Genomic DNA, 13422 nt, shown 5'->3' with positions numbered 1-13422 from the left:
TGTCAAAACACATTAGAAGTCTCGAGAGCAATATGTCAAGAAACAAAATTTATGGTTATTCATTATCATTGAATAATATTGACTCGAAGTAACGCGAAGCTTATTATCAAGTGTCTCTATTATACTTATTTGCCTCTATAAATTTTATTTCATATGAATTTAGAAGTTCAAGACAATTAGTTTCGTCTTCTATCTATTCGATTTTAACGAAAAACTGAGCAATGTACGCAGAAAGCGTTCCTCGTGTTGTTATTAATTTTGTAATATTTATGCTTTGTAATGTTTGGCGATATTTACTACGTTTTCTGTTTTCAATAAAAATAATATACATTTAGTTTGTTTATTATCGTGTAACATCTCGCGAAACTTACTTCTCTCAACAAAATTTAATTTTCTCCTAATTGCAAGCGTTGTGCGTTTCAACTTTTTTATTTTCTCCTAAATAATACCTGTATATATATGGGTCAGTTATGCGCTTCGAAGCTGATAAAAGAGAGTTACATCATACGTGGGCGGAATCAAGTTTTTCATCAACGAATACGCGAGATGCAATTATGTTACGTCTTTTTATACAATGCAACTTTATTCGTAATAAAATCATAACTGCAACTATAAGATTATTTTCGCCGATTTGTTATAATTAACAGGTAGTTAATGATTTTAATATGAAACGTGTAATTGTCCATTTGTACCCTTCGAGCTTATGTTAAATCCTTTTTCCACCTTCTTTCTCATTCGTCAACTAACAGAGCGAAAACATCACTCCCCTTTTTATTAAAAAGCCCGTGTCATTTATCGAAGTTAACATGATAATCATATAATGAAATGTTATTTTTGTTCAATAAGATCTAAATAATAGTAACTAACTTTGATTTAAAAACAAGATTCGATGTACTTCGAACAATTTAACCCTATGTAATTCACTAGCGCCGCTATAATATAATGTGAAAATTATTATTTCGTTTTGTTTCCACCGACGGAAAATGAAAAAGGGCGTACAAATAATCTTGTATAAATAAATTCATAAATATTACACGTAAAGCTTCACTTGTAAAAACGCGCTGAAATTGCTGTTCGCTTGTATCAAAAAATAATAAACGTATAAAGGTTGAACAAGAATGTGTTTCACGGTTACCTGGCAATTGAGTATATTACAAATTGGAGAATCGATTTTGGAGAGCAATATGAACGTACGAGTTTCGTTTAATACGTTGTAGTAGTAACTCCCTTTAATACTGTTTAAAATCATTGTACAGAATGAAAATGGACAGTTCACGTTACTGTAATTGTTGTTACAGCAATTAAAAAGTTCTGTTTCGCTTTAAAAAAATTTTCACATAAACGGTAAAATTTTAATTACAGTAAAAATGTTGGTTCGCGTTAGCCGACGAAAATTGGTAATATGATTTCCGTTTAATTATACGTAAATGGAAGTACGCGGGTTCCGTTGATCGCGACTTCATAGATTAAAATTTAATTTTCAGCTATTTAAAAATTTATACGTTTCCATCAGGGTATTGAATTATTACATCATATGGCGTTTCGTGTTTTTCAACTCATCCACCACGGAAAAGGCTAATTTACTTCTTATTTCCATAAATCAGCCGCAATGCTTTGAAAGACACGTTATGAAACCACGTAATCACAAAAATGCGCCCCGTGTACTTCGAGTAATAATATACATTATACATATTTTAAAAAATGTTGTGACCGATAGCGGCATCGCGTTTTTATGTAATGCAATGCTACGTTGAATTTATCAAATGCGTTTTCGTGGCGTCAAACCGGCATACAGCCCGAACTGGCACAGTTGGGACATTAAAATCCATTAGCGATATATTAATACATTACATTGCAACGTGTGAAATCCTGTAATTTCAGCCGATGTATTTTATTATTCAATTGTATACGTATCGATATTTTAAATACTTTGAAAAATAATTCATTGAATTACAAATATAGAAAATTCCGATATGATGCATTTAAAAAAACCGTATAAATTTTTTAATTTCTTAATACATATGCATCCATACATTTATTTTTACTTTAAACTAAAAATTAAACTAGAATATTTTAGTCCTTTAATCTTCGATTAATAATAGAACTACTTTATTTTTTTATCAGCTAAACAATAAGAAACCATACCGTGGCCGTCTTTTATAAATTTCTCTAAAAAACAAATACAAAAAAAAAGAAAAATGATTTGTTTCTACAATAAGTATCCATTTCTGTTATATTGATCTATTTCAATGAATTTAAAGAATTTAAAAAAATAATATTTATATCATCGCTCTTTTCAACTATTCGATTTATGAATTTGATAACCATGAGTTCTGAACGAATCATACACTCTAAAAGTTTCCTACAACCGTATCATTTTACCGCTGATGTACGTATTTATCGATTTTTAAAAAGCGGCAACGCCGATGCGATTGCCTCGGCTTAAATGTAAGTTGCACGTAAGTACGTAGCTCGGAGATGGAACAAAAGTTCAATCCTAACATGCCTTTTCTAGCGATACATCGCAAGTTATCTGGGACACTGAACACAGAGCAGCTCACAGATGTAAGTATCTCATGTCCTGTTAAGTACAGAGTATTGTCCTCGCGCAGTTTCTGGAATTATAAATCCTCGGTGATGTGTTCAACCTATCGTTCCTTTACTTCCTTTACTTCCAACTTGCATCCTTATTTTTCCATGAAATAAAATGAACTTCGTGACACGATACGTGTATAGAGATATTACAATAGTTAATCTATCCTTGGTAGATAAAGTCAAACGTTTGTAAAAAATTCGAAGAACGGTAGAATAGTTATTGAAATATATAATATTCCATTAAATAGAATATTGTACTATTGAAATGTTCTAATAACCTACTACTCTTTCTAGTATTAACGTATTTGATCGAAGAAAACGTTCATACGATGGAATACATAGGCCAACTACTTGGGATATAGTTTCGAACGATTTCGGTTGAGGATTGCAACGAAAACTTCTCGGATAGTACGATAGCAAACAGGAACCTCGTTTCCTCTGAATCTTTCGAAGTGTCAGATACATTTCAGCCGATCGACTTCGACTAATTTGCTGCAACGATACCGCGTATCGAGTCAACTTTGTCGACTTTTGACCTCGGATGCATATTGCAACGATCCTCGAGGTCGTTCACCGATTTCTGTCTTGGTAAGATATAACAACGCGTAGTAAAACGTTGCAACGAAGTAGCTTCTTTTAGATTCTTCAATTAGACTTTAAACAATCTGTGGATTTCCCTAAAACATTCCTACAATCTACTTTTTTCAATTAAAATAGGAAGATCTGGAAAATAGAAGTCAAGGTAGAAAGGTTAAGCTATGAAATAATAAAAGATTAGATTAGAAAATAAAAAGGCGAATCCAATTATGAAAGGTAATATCCGTTAAACAACCAATTTGTGGGAAACCGACAGAAACTTTTGTCGTTTTCAACATTTGCTACATTTTGTGTAAATGTAACAAACGTACTGTTTCCTTGTAGCATTGAATCGAGGACTCAAAGAGACTGGTTTTACACTTCTCGCAATTATTGCCTTTTCCATAGTTGGACAGTAATCTATGCTACAAAGATAGGTCTGCAGAGCGATTGAGACATCTAATGACTTTATTCTTCAATGAAACACTCACTCTACGCAATCCAATTTTGTCCAGTCATCGACAACATCGTTCACCTACGAGTTCTTCGTTCTATTCTTGACCGTAATGTCACATTTGCTCCGTACGACATCTTACGGATATATAGATTATACTTGATTCATTATACGGGTCATGGAAATTCAAAGGGATACCTACATAGGTGACAGGTTAAGCTATCTGAAAGATACGACTGTATCTTATCGCTCTCATCGAGCTGCTACAACTATCGTGCGTCCCGGGAGTTCCCATGATCATAAACTCAATCGCTGATAACGTCGCTGATGATCGTGTGCTAAATTGACCCTCCTGGAGAGTCTCGGTGGCAGGGCGAACGTGTTAGAGTCCAGCCAAGGGACAGCGGACCCGGTGAACGGATGCGGCGATCATCAGCGGAGAAAAAGCACGCCGGCCAGGCAAAGTGACTGGGGGTGTACCCCCTTTTTTCATTTAAATTACTCGAAGGCGGTAGTGATGCGACGCGGCCGGCATACCTAATGGCCGCATATTGTGCGCTGCCACTGCCACTCAAGGCAAACCGAGAACACACTACTACGTCAACGGCTGGCAGACCTGTTCGCGACAGGAAAATAATACCGAGTTCCTCATAATTCGTGGCTGCTTTTTGTCTACGGATATATAGGTACAGGTGTACGCATGCTCTGGCTGTGTACGAGGTACACGTTACATTATCACGAGAAAATCACGTAATCGTTTATCCAAATGGCAGCGTATATCCTAGTCTACGTGAGTATTCCGTCTCATGGGAACTGAGGATTGGCCTTCTCTTCGATGATCCATGCAAGAGGGACACGTCGTCGAGTGCAGTTGGTCGAGGACACTGCAAGAGCTGAACTTGACTGAGAGTTGAATAGAATAGGTGAAGAGTTTAAGTTGATTGAATGGCTGATTTGGATAGACAATGGATCATTCTAGTGGCTTTTACTAGTTGTCAAAGTAAGCTTTCAAGGTGAAGTTTTATTCGAATTATTTGAAGGATATATTCGTGTTGTTAGTTTTGTATTAAGTTGAAGTTTCGTTCTGATGTGATAGTAGAAAGATAAAACTTGTTCGAATGAATGAAGATTGGCGTGCGTTTAATAGAAAACGTTGAAATGATATATAACTATTACGTTAGTTTAAGTTATTGAATGGATTTTGAAATTTATGAGTAGTAGAATACCTTGGAGGAATCTTTGCAAGGGAATATCTGTTGTAATTATATAATCCGTTAATAGCTCTCGAAACTAATTAGACAAAGCGGAATAAATCGTAACGGAAATCTGATTCGTGCTGGTTCTAGAGATACGGCGTTTTAATATTCTGGTCTGTGGATGACGAACAGTTATAAATTGTTTATTCATTATTAAGTATATATACAATTATTGTGTATCAATGCAAGCAACACAGTTCTTATACTTTAATATTTATTTTCTGTTAGCCCACAACAGCGTAGTAAATTACGAATGACTATCGTGACAGTCGCGTTAAACAAATGTCAAAATCGCAATAAAATCTTGTGATTTTTCACAGCCAATTATCAGAAACTAGTTGTGTATGGAGTGGATCGAATGAAATAGTTCAGCGTGCGCTGATTACAATGGTCAAATTAAAATTCAACGCAACACGAAGCTTGCTCGAGCCCATATTTTTGCCGTTGTACTGCGTTTCAACGTGGAAGGTTATTAAGCAGGTAGATAGCGAGCAAAGGTACGTATACAATAAACCGAGCAACTGAGCGTGACACGAAACGGCGCGAGGAAGCGCAAACATCCATTTACGTTCGTAACGGATGCGTAAATACGTGTGCAGAGATAGAGGAATAAGTGGACGTTGAACGTTCCTGGCTACGTTCGTTGGCATATAAAAAGAAAGACAATACCTAACCCGTTGGCTCATGCTGGATAAACTAATTAACGATTGAACGATGTCGGAAGTAATTAGTCGCATATCCTATTCGCGATATAATTAAATGCTGGCTAGCGAGGCCTTCACATCTTTTGTCGCAAATTAATTTGTATATCTGCGCGATTCGTGACAAATAAACTTTGTCCAAGCGGAATTAATCCCAAATGAACGAAAGTATGAATATCAATATTCGGTAGTAAAAAAAAGACAAAAAATATGAAGTTAAATTTAACCCAAATCAAAGTGGTTTAAAAATCCAGAAAAGTTGGCAAAAATTGTGAAATTATTAAATAGAAATCGTCATGCCACATAGAATGTACTGAGAAATCCTAAAGCTTATGGAAAAACTAAAAATGTGGGAGACCTCGTGTTACATCTGAACGTAACAGACGGGCAATTTTGAGCGTTGCCTCGAATTTTGAGGGGACTGCAAGGTCAATCACTGAAAATTTCTTTAAACAAAGAAAAATCATTGTGTCATTAAATTTTGTGCATTTCGAAGGGTTGACGTTTTACATTGTAATAAGATTCGTACAATTTAACCTTTATCGAAAGACAGATTAAAAGGCAATGACCAAACATTTTTAGATCTAAAATAATTTTGCAACTGGCTTTACATGAGTATTACTCCGTTTTATATACGGAGCGATCATTACTAATTATGAAAGATGTCTGAAAAATTTAGAGGTACACAGACATGTAAATATAGACACATGACTTTTCAATTACCGCAGATTCGCAAATCTTGATTAAACTATGATTTCACATAATAGAATATAATTTGACTTACAATGCGAAAAATCGAAAAAAGAAAAAAATAAATCGTAAAAAGTAAATCGAAAAAAATTTTCGATATATTAAATTTAACTTCCCTATCACTAATTTTGTTTCACGGCACAAGTAATTTTACGGTAAAATATTTGTCATGTTATTTTCAAATGTATCGTTGACACAAAGAATAGCCTTTATGGAAGTAAGAATAAAATAGTGATTGGTTGAGTACACACCTTTATCTAATTTAGTCTTCGTCTGTGTTGATTCTGGGACTTGTGCTAACTGGACGTTTCTTACGTACTTTTGCAAGTGCTGTATGATTTTGTATTTCGCAGATCTGTTTTCACACCTTCGCGTTGAAGATTCTTTATTTGGAGGTTTGTAAAGATTATGAAAATAAAACTTTCGTTTAAAATATTGTAATATTGGTATTGAACAAAATTAAATATAGTATAAATAGAATATAGTACAAGAGTTTTCGAAATGGATATTCTTTGACAAACAACGCAGGCTTCAATTATCTCACGGTATAATGAAATTAAAGCAGAATATAATATTTTTGAAATTGGTAAAGTATATCAATATACTACTATATTATAACTATGAAATATATATAAATTTACGAATGTTTATGATGATATGAGAAGAAATTATAAAACCAGTTTAATACGTAGTGTATAAAATATATTAAATACATAGTGTATGAAGTTCTCCAGTCACTTCCCGTGAATCATCAAAAAAATTATACCTATGACAAGTATGCTAACAATCAGGTGTAATACATATGAAGTTCCACTTAACCACAATACGACACGGTCTATAAATTACTTCGAATACACTTTAGTTGGTGAATATATGCTTCACAGAGATTTTTATCTGTATGTGTTATGCAAATTGGAGTTTATCAAAGCCATATTGAAAGCATTGGAATGTTTGGATAAAATCAAAACGATTAAAATTCCTATGGAAATAATAGTTTCTTGCTTATGGCTTGCGGATTTGCGTCTTATGCGTTCAAAAAAAATTAATCAAAAAGACAATCACATGATTTTATCACAAAATAGATTTAATTTATAAAATAAAAATACGACAGTTAAAAAGTAATATCTTTTGCTAGAATGTACCGACTCCCATTTTACATATAAATAATATCGTATAAAATCTCTAATCAACTAAAATTACCATCTACTCGGTCTTTAAATCTAAATTGACCTTAAAAATGGTGCAAAATAATATTTTTTGACAAAAACGTTCATCGTAAACTGTCAGTTTGCATATAAGATATATGTTTAACAATTTTTAAGCATTAATCATAATTTCATTAGCTTATTATCATATAGTATTATATCTGTTATAGTCCCTTGTCATTCTTGAAATTATGTTTACTATGATAAGTATGCATTACAGAAACGTGCAATTAATTCATAAATTTTAATGGTAGAGAAAGAAATAGAAACAGGTCAACAAAAGCATATAATAACGATGCTTGTTTCTTTTCAACCTGCAACCTATATAGCCCGGCAATTCTCATTTTTTCTCCTAGTTTTTCATCAGGACAGACAACAATGCGAGGCATATTTGCAGAATAATGAAGCAACCCGGCACACGGCGCGACAAAATCTTGACTGACAGGAAACTTGGATCAAAACACAACTGGAGTAAACTCCGGTTCGACGGAAATTCATCCGAACAATTATCTTCGGAATGAAATGGCACCAATTAAACGAGTTTCCCTCGTTCTTCCGAGCTTGCAAAAACGACGTCGGTACTAATTAGCAAAGTCCATGCTCCAAGTGAATTTCATACCAGGATCTACGAGTCTTGGATACTCCGCCAACTATTCTGGGCTGTCTTCTACCTCATAAACGATCCAAAGTACTTTCAACAATACCACTCGGCAATTTCTTCCTGCGACAGAATACTCGCTTTTCTCTCTTGGACATAGGACATGCGTCCAGATATTTGATCAAAGGTAATTTTATCGCATGCCACTATTTTGCATCCCACATAATTTTCGCAAGATGATCATTTTTCAGAAATATTTATAACGTAAGGAAAATTTTACTTTTTACTTTATACTATTATAAACTATAAAGTTCAATTATCAATTCAATTTTAACTACTATCTTATCAATTATCTTATCTCACACTATTTTTTACTTATCGTTCTTGTTTCTTTCTCAATATTGCAATTAACATTTTTCAATTTTTCAGAATTATCGATTGCCTATTAGCATGTAATAAATAATTCCCATTCAGTATAATTAGATATATGGTAAAACTTAATGATGATTATAAAATAAACTATCGATTAACAGTCAGTTTTAATCAATTAATTACATTATTAAATTAATAACGATAGTTACTGTTATAACACCTATGTAATTATACTTAGCCTTATACATCTGGGAAAGAAGAACGTAGTAATGAATAAACTGTCGAGACGAACACGAGAACTTAATCAACGCTTTGAATACGTATTACGATGTAATCGGCTTAAAAAGAAACGAGGACTGACGGTTCACGTGCGAAAGCGGAGACTGTTTACGTTAATCATTCGTTTTAATCAAGCTTTCAGACTATTTTAATTTTAACTACGAAGTAGTTATTTTTGTTCTTTGTTTATCTGTTTGGAGCTCCTATTTATTCATCACCTATGTGAATAAACTCAAAATTTACATTAAAAGTGTTGAGCTTTAGGTTTCTTGCGATCTTCTGTAAGGCGCATTACCTCTGCTTGTTTCGTAAATTGTGACATTGATTATAATGTCATATTAAATTAAATCAATTATTAAATTGACCAGATGATTGTTGTAGGTATGCATAATAAGTGATCAGTTAAATATCTTGATTTTTGAGTTTGATTTATTATTTCTAAATTGACAAGGTGAAAATATTACTCGTATTTTAAAGAGAAAAGTAAATTATTATACTAGATTATGTGTACTATATGTTAAAAATCAGTGACGATATTGTGAGAGAACAATGCTATATTTGAGAAATTACTTAAAAGATTTTAAGGATTGTACATTTTTTGAAACACTTTAATTTAGTCGAAATGCAAACGTGAACGTGAAAGTGAAAACAGCACTTTTCAATCATGTCACTTTCAATGACAATTTTGGAAGATATTCTTGGAAGAACGTTTTCGAGGCTACGAGGTCTTTTGAATCAGTTGGAAAAATCATAATATGTATCTGAAACCATCGATTCTCTCAGAACATTAAAAAGATAGGAACAGTCAGAAATGTTAGATAAACTTTAAAATCAATACCACATACTTCGAATTCTTTAAGCTTTGAATTTGAAAAGTTTACTCGGAGCCTAATCATTAAAGCTTATAAATTTTTATTCTAGAGTTTGAACTTTCATTAGTATCTACCATAAACAAATTCTCATTATATTATTCGTTTAAATAGTTTCGCGAAATATTTTTCAAGCTACTGTTATAAGCAATGCATTTAAATAAACAATTATCTGTTTATTAATTATTACTATAATTTCCCTCATCTCCTACAATTGTTTACCAACTTCCTATTTTATTTCATATCCATTTTTCATAAAGTATTTATTGTGCTAAAATCCATTATTTTAGGTTCATTTCATCTCTCACAAAAACTACCTATATTGTAACATGTTACAATAACCTGTATTACAAAATAATCCAAAATGTTATACGTAAACGAGTCTAGGTTGATTACGAGATATCGACATTTAAATCGAGTTAAGATTTAATCATCCATAATACTTTAACTACCATATTCTCTTTATTTCTTAATATTCAAAAAATGATTCCACACTAAAAAAAAGCAATAAAATTATGTGACTAATATCGTGGAAAGCTTCGTTGAAGCAATTTGAATTGCAACGTATTTAAGAGAATGACGCAACACTAGGCTAGATTTAAAACGTACAAGTTTAAATTTATACGCCATGTTAAGGCGTGAATTATACTACAAAAGAAATAAAATAAACATATATGCCAATTGTCAATATTCCTGGTTCACTTTCTACCAACGAGAAGAAGGAGAAAACGATTATTTGGGCGTACAACCATACTGCATACAACTTTTCGCATAAAATTGTGTAAAACAACGGCAGACCGACGCAGCTCTTTATTTGCGAAGTTTTATAGCAAGATGGCACTATTCCGGCAGGAAAATGCCCACTATGAGAAAAGTTAAGTCCATTTACAAATATGTACGCGCCTACGTATTCCGGAAACGAAAGATTTATAGACTTAAAGCGAAAAAATTCACGAGATTTTCTTTACTAATGAGTCTATCTTTCGTTAATGTATACATATAGTTTAGTTTATTGATATATTCAGTGTATATTACTACTATTTATATATATACATGTACTGCCGATCGTAAGTACTAGGATATCTATTAATATCTAGCATGAATTGAATGCTTTTCACTGTCTCTAATTTCTGTATACTTTATTATAGATCTGTTATTCCATTTGCATTATATGCATCTGATAATAAAATACCAAATAAAGCGAAATTTTCTAGTTTTCCAATAAATATAATGAGTAAATATAAGAAATTTTCCGAGAACGAAATATTTATAGATTTAAACTAAAATGAAAAATATTTGCGAGATTTTACGAATGAATCTATCTTCCCTTAATGTTGCACTCAATTTATATTACTATTATCTATGTATGGTACTCTCTAACCCCCCGGAAAGATCAATTATTATATAACTCTACATCGTACTAAGTATTAGTCAAACGTTCCGAGAAGTTTCGAAAGTCTTGTATCAGATAAATATCGAATATCGTGTGTGTCACTGATAGTAAGAAGAACAATGTTTTGATTCGATCAGCTTGTTTGATATTCTTTGACGAAACCGATCTATGTCGATCGAGCATTTGTTTTGGATGTCTCGAGTCGGCGCGATTGTTATGATGAGTCACACACGATAACCGAATCGGTATATTCCCTGAACTATTTTTAGTAAATATTCCAAATCGTATATTCGTCACAAATACATGTATGTATGTATGTAGATACATATGTATTTACATTATAGAATATAAAGTTGGCATTTATTATTTTAATAACGTTTAATTTATAGCTTCTAATATTTTAACATTAAAACTATTGATAACTAAGAGTATAAAGCTTATACTAAACAAATCTAAATGGAAGTATTATAAAAAATATACATATAATACAAAAAGAAAAACAAACTTTCCCAATCTACAAATCCGATAGTTCTAGTATTAACGATTGAAAAAAAGAAATATAATTAAAAATTTGAACGTTTCATACATGTACAACAAACAAGCTGCGATTAACGAATGAACACTAACTTTTCGAACACTCTATACCTTTGACTATACGTTTCGCCCCCGCACGTAATACTCGGTGCACGCATGCTCCTTTCGCTCGTAACAGCATTTATTCAGCTGTTACGCGACAAGATCACGAATATGACCTTAGCAATTGCCAAGGAATTCTATCGAGCGCGACTCTTTATTCACTTGTCCGTTCCCCTCGGAAAATTATTCAGTTGTTCGAGAACAACGAATTGAAAAACTCGATTCGTTGTAGGGTCGACAGAAACTAATTTCGAAGGTAATCCCGAAAGACAAACAACGATAACGACGGAGCGTCGAACGTGACCGGATCCATCTGTCGGCATAATTAGTCTCGGGCAAATTGTCCCTTCGTACGTCATTCGTGTCGAATTTTTATGCTACAGACGAAAAAGTCGGGGCTTTTTCGTTTGTTTGCCGTAACCACAAAACTGTGTACTCACCGGGGAAGCTGTGCGTATATGCGACGAAACACGCCGCGACTAGTAGAACTGCAGCAAAGGTTTTCATTTTTGTTTTGTCTTTTTGTTTTCCTGTCGCGCTGATTTAGAAAAGCCGCTAGCGGTAAGTTTCTGCAACGATGATTCGATTAGTACTGACGGGTTCGGCTTCTTGCGAACGAGATTGTCACACAACTCGCGAGGGGATCAAGGTCACTCACAGAACCAGCTCACTGAAACTCGCTGACGCTTTGCACTACGACTTTTGTCTCGCGCCACTCTATATGTGATCGTTCGCCTGCTGTTCGACCAATCATCGCGCATCTCGTCGTAATCACGTGAACAATTGGTCACGTGACTGTACGGCGCGCTGCTTGACTCATAGCACAACGTTTTTTCCCGGTATTACTAATTTACATTCTACTATAATACATTCTGCTATGTCGCTACCGTCTTCAACAACTGTGTAAACAGAATGATCGCGACTATTCTTTATAATTAATTTCATACAGAATTGCAAACTGACTTTGTTGATGTGATAATGATAGAGAACACTATGGATGATACTGTGAATATGATGAACAAGTTCTTTTTCCGTTCTGCGAATTTTGAACGTATGATTTTGCGTTAACTACTAGCTACAATTATTTGTAATAAACACGTTGGAGAATTAATGATACTATAAGACGTAAAAGTCAGCCACAGCTATGTTATTTGTTTTATGAAATGGACTTAACGCATTACATTTCCAACATTTATTGTGCATGTGCATCTAAACTGGAATATCGAATCATTTGAACATTTATAGAAATGAAATTCAACAACTACTGTTTCAAATACATTATTACTGATTCCGCTTGTCCGTGTTTGTATCGTCAGGTAAGAGATTATGCTACACGTATATGTACGAAATCTGTTAATAATACTTTAAATCTCTATTCTCCGATTTTATTGCAATGGAGGAGCTATTTGTAAAAATAAAATGTAATTCATCCAAGATATTATCGTGGTAGAATAAAATATTGTAAATATTATAAGTACATAATAATATTCAATCATTTTCTTCTATATAAAATAATTTATTGAAATAATTGATCTTACAATACCATATTGTATCCTTGCCAAAGGAAATATTTATAATTGAAGTCATTACATAAATGTGTGACTTCCTTTATATCATTTCTTTTATCTTCTTTCCTGATATTCATAGAATATAATAATTGCAACATTATAAGGAGCTAAACGTTACAAACGGAAGGTACATTTCCTACAGATCCTTGATGTTGTGAATTCATCGATGG

At 33.2% G+C, this 13422-nt stretch overlaps 1 protein-coding gene and 1 long non-coding RNA gene across 2 annotated transcripts in view; one reads left to right on the top strand and one right to left on the bottom strand.

The window, feature by feature from the left end:
• LOC139985677 (icarapin-like) overlaps positions 1-12387 on the bottom strand; it is a 54769-nt gene extending 42382 nt beyond the window's left edge. The window contains exon 1 of the mRNA XM_072000283.1: positions 12125-12387. Within this exon, the coding sequence (XP_071856384.1) occupies positions 12125-12191 (67 nt within the window). The 5' untranslated portion in view covers positions 12192-12387. The remainder of the gene's footprint in view (positions 1-12124) is intronic.
• On the top strand, positions 4287-8267 carry LOC139985687 (uncharacterized). The gene is made up of 3 exons (XR_011799477.1): positions 4287-4409; positions 4477-4625; positions 7894-8267. It is a non-coding gene; the product is annotated as an uncharacterized lncRNA (long non-coding RNA).
• Positions 12388-13422: the final 1035 nt, after the last annotated feature.

The sequence above is a fragment of the Bombus fervidus genome, chromosome 1 (assembly GCF_041682495.2).
Source record: "Bombus fervidus isolate BK054 chromosome 1, iyBomFerv1, whole genome shotgun sequence".
NCBI lineage: Eukaryota > Metazoa > Arthropoda > Insecta > Hymenoptera > Apidae > Bombus > Bombus fervidus.
The sequence above is the reverse complement of the archived record's forward strand: the minus strand, read 5'-3'. Positions and strand labels throughout refer to the sequence as shown.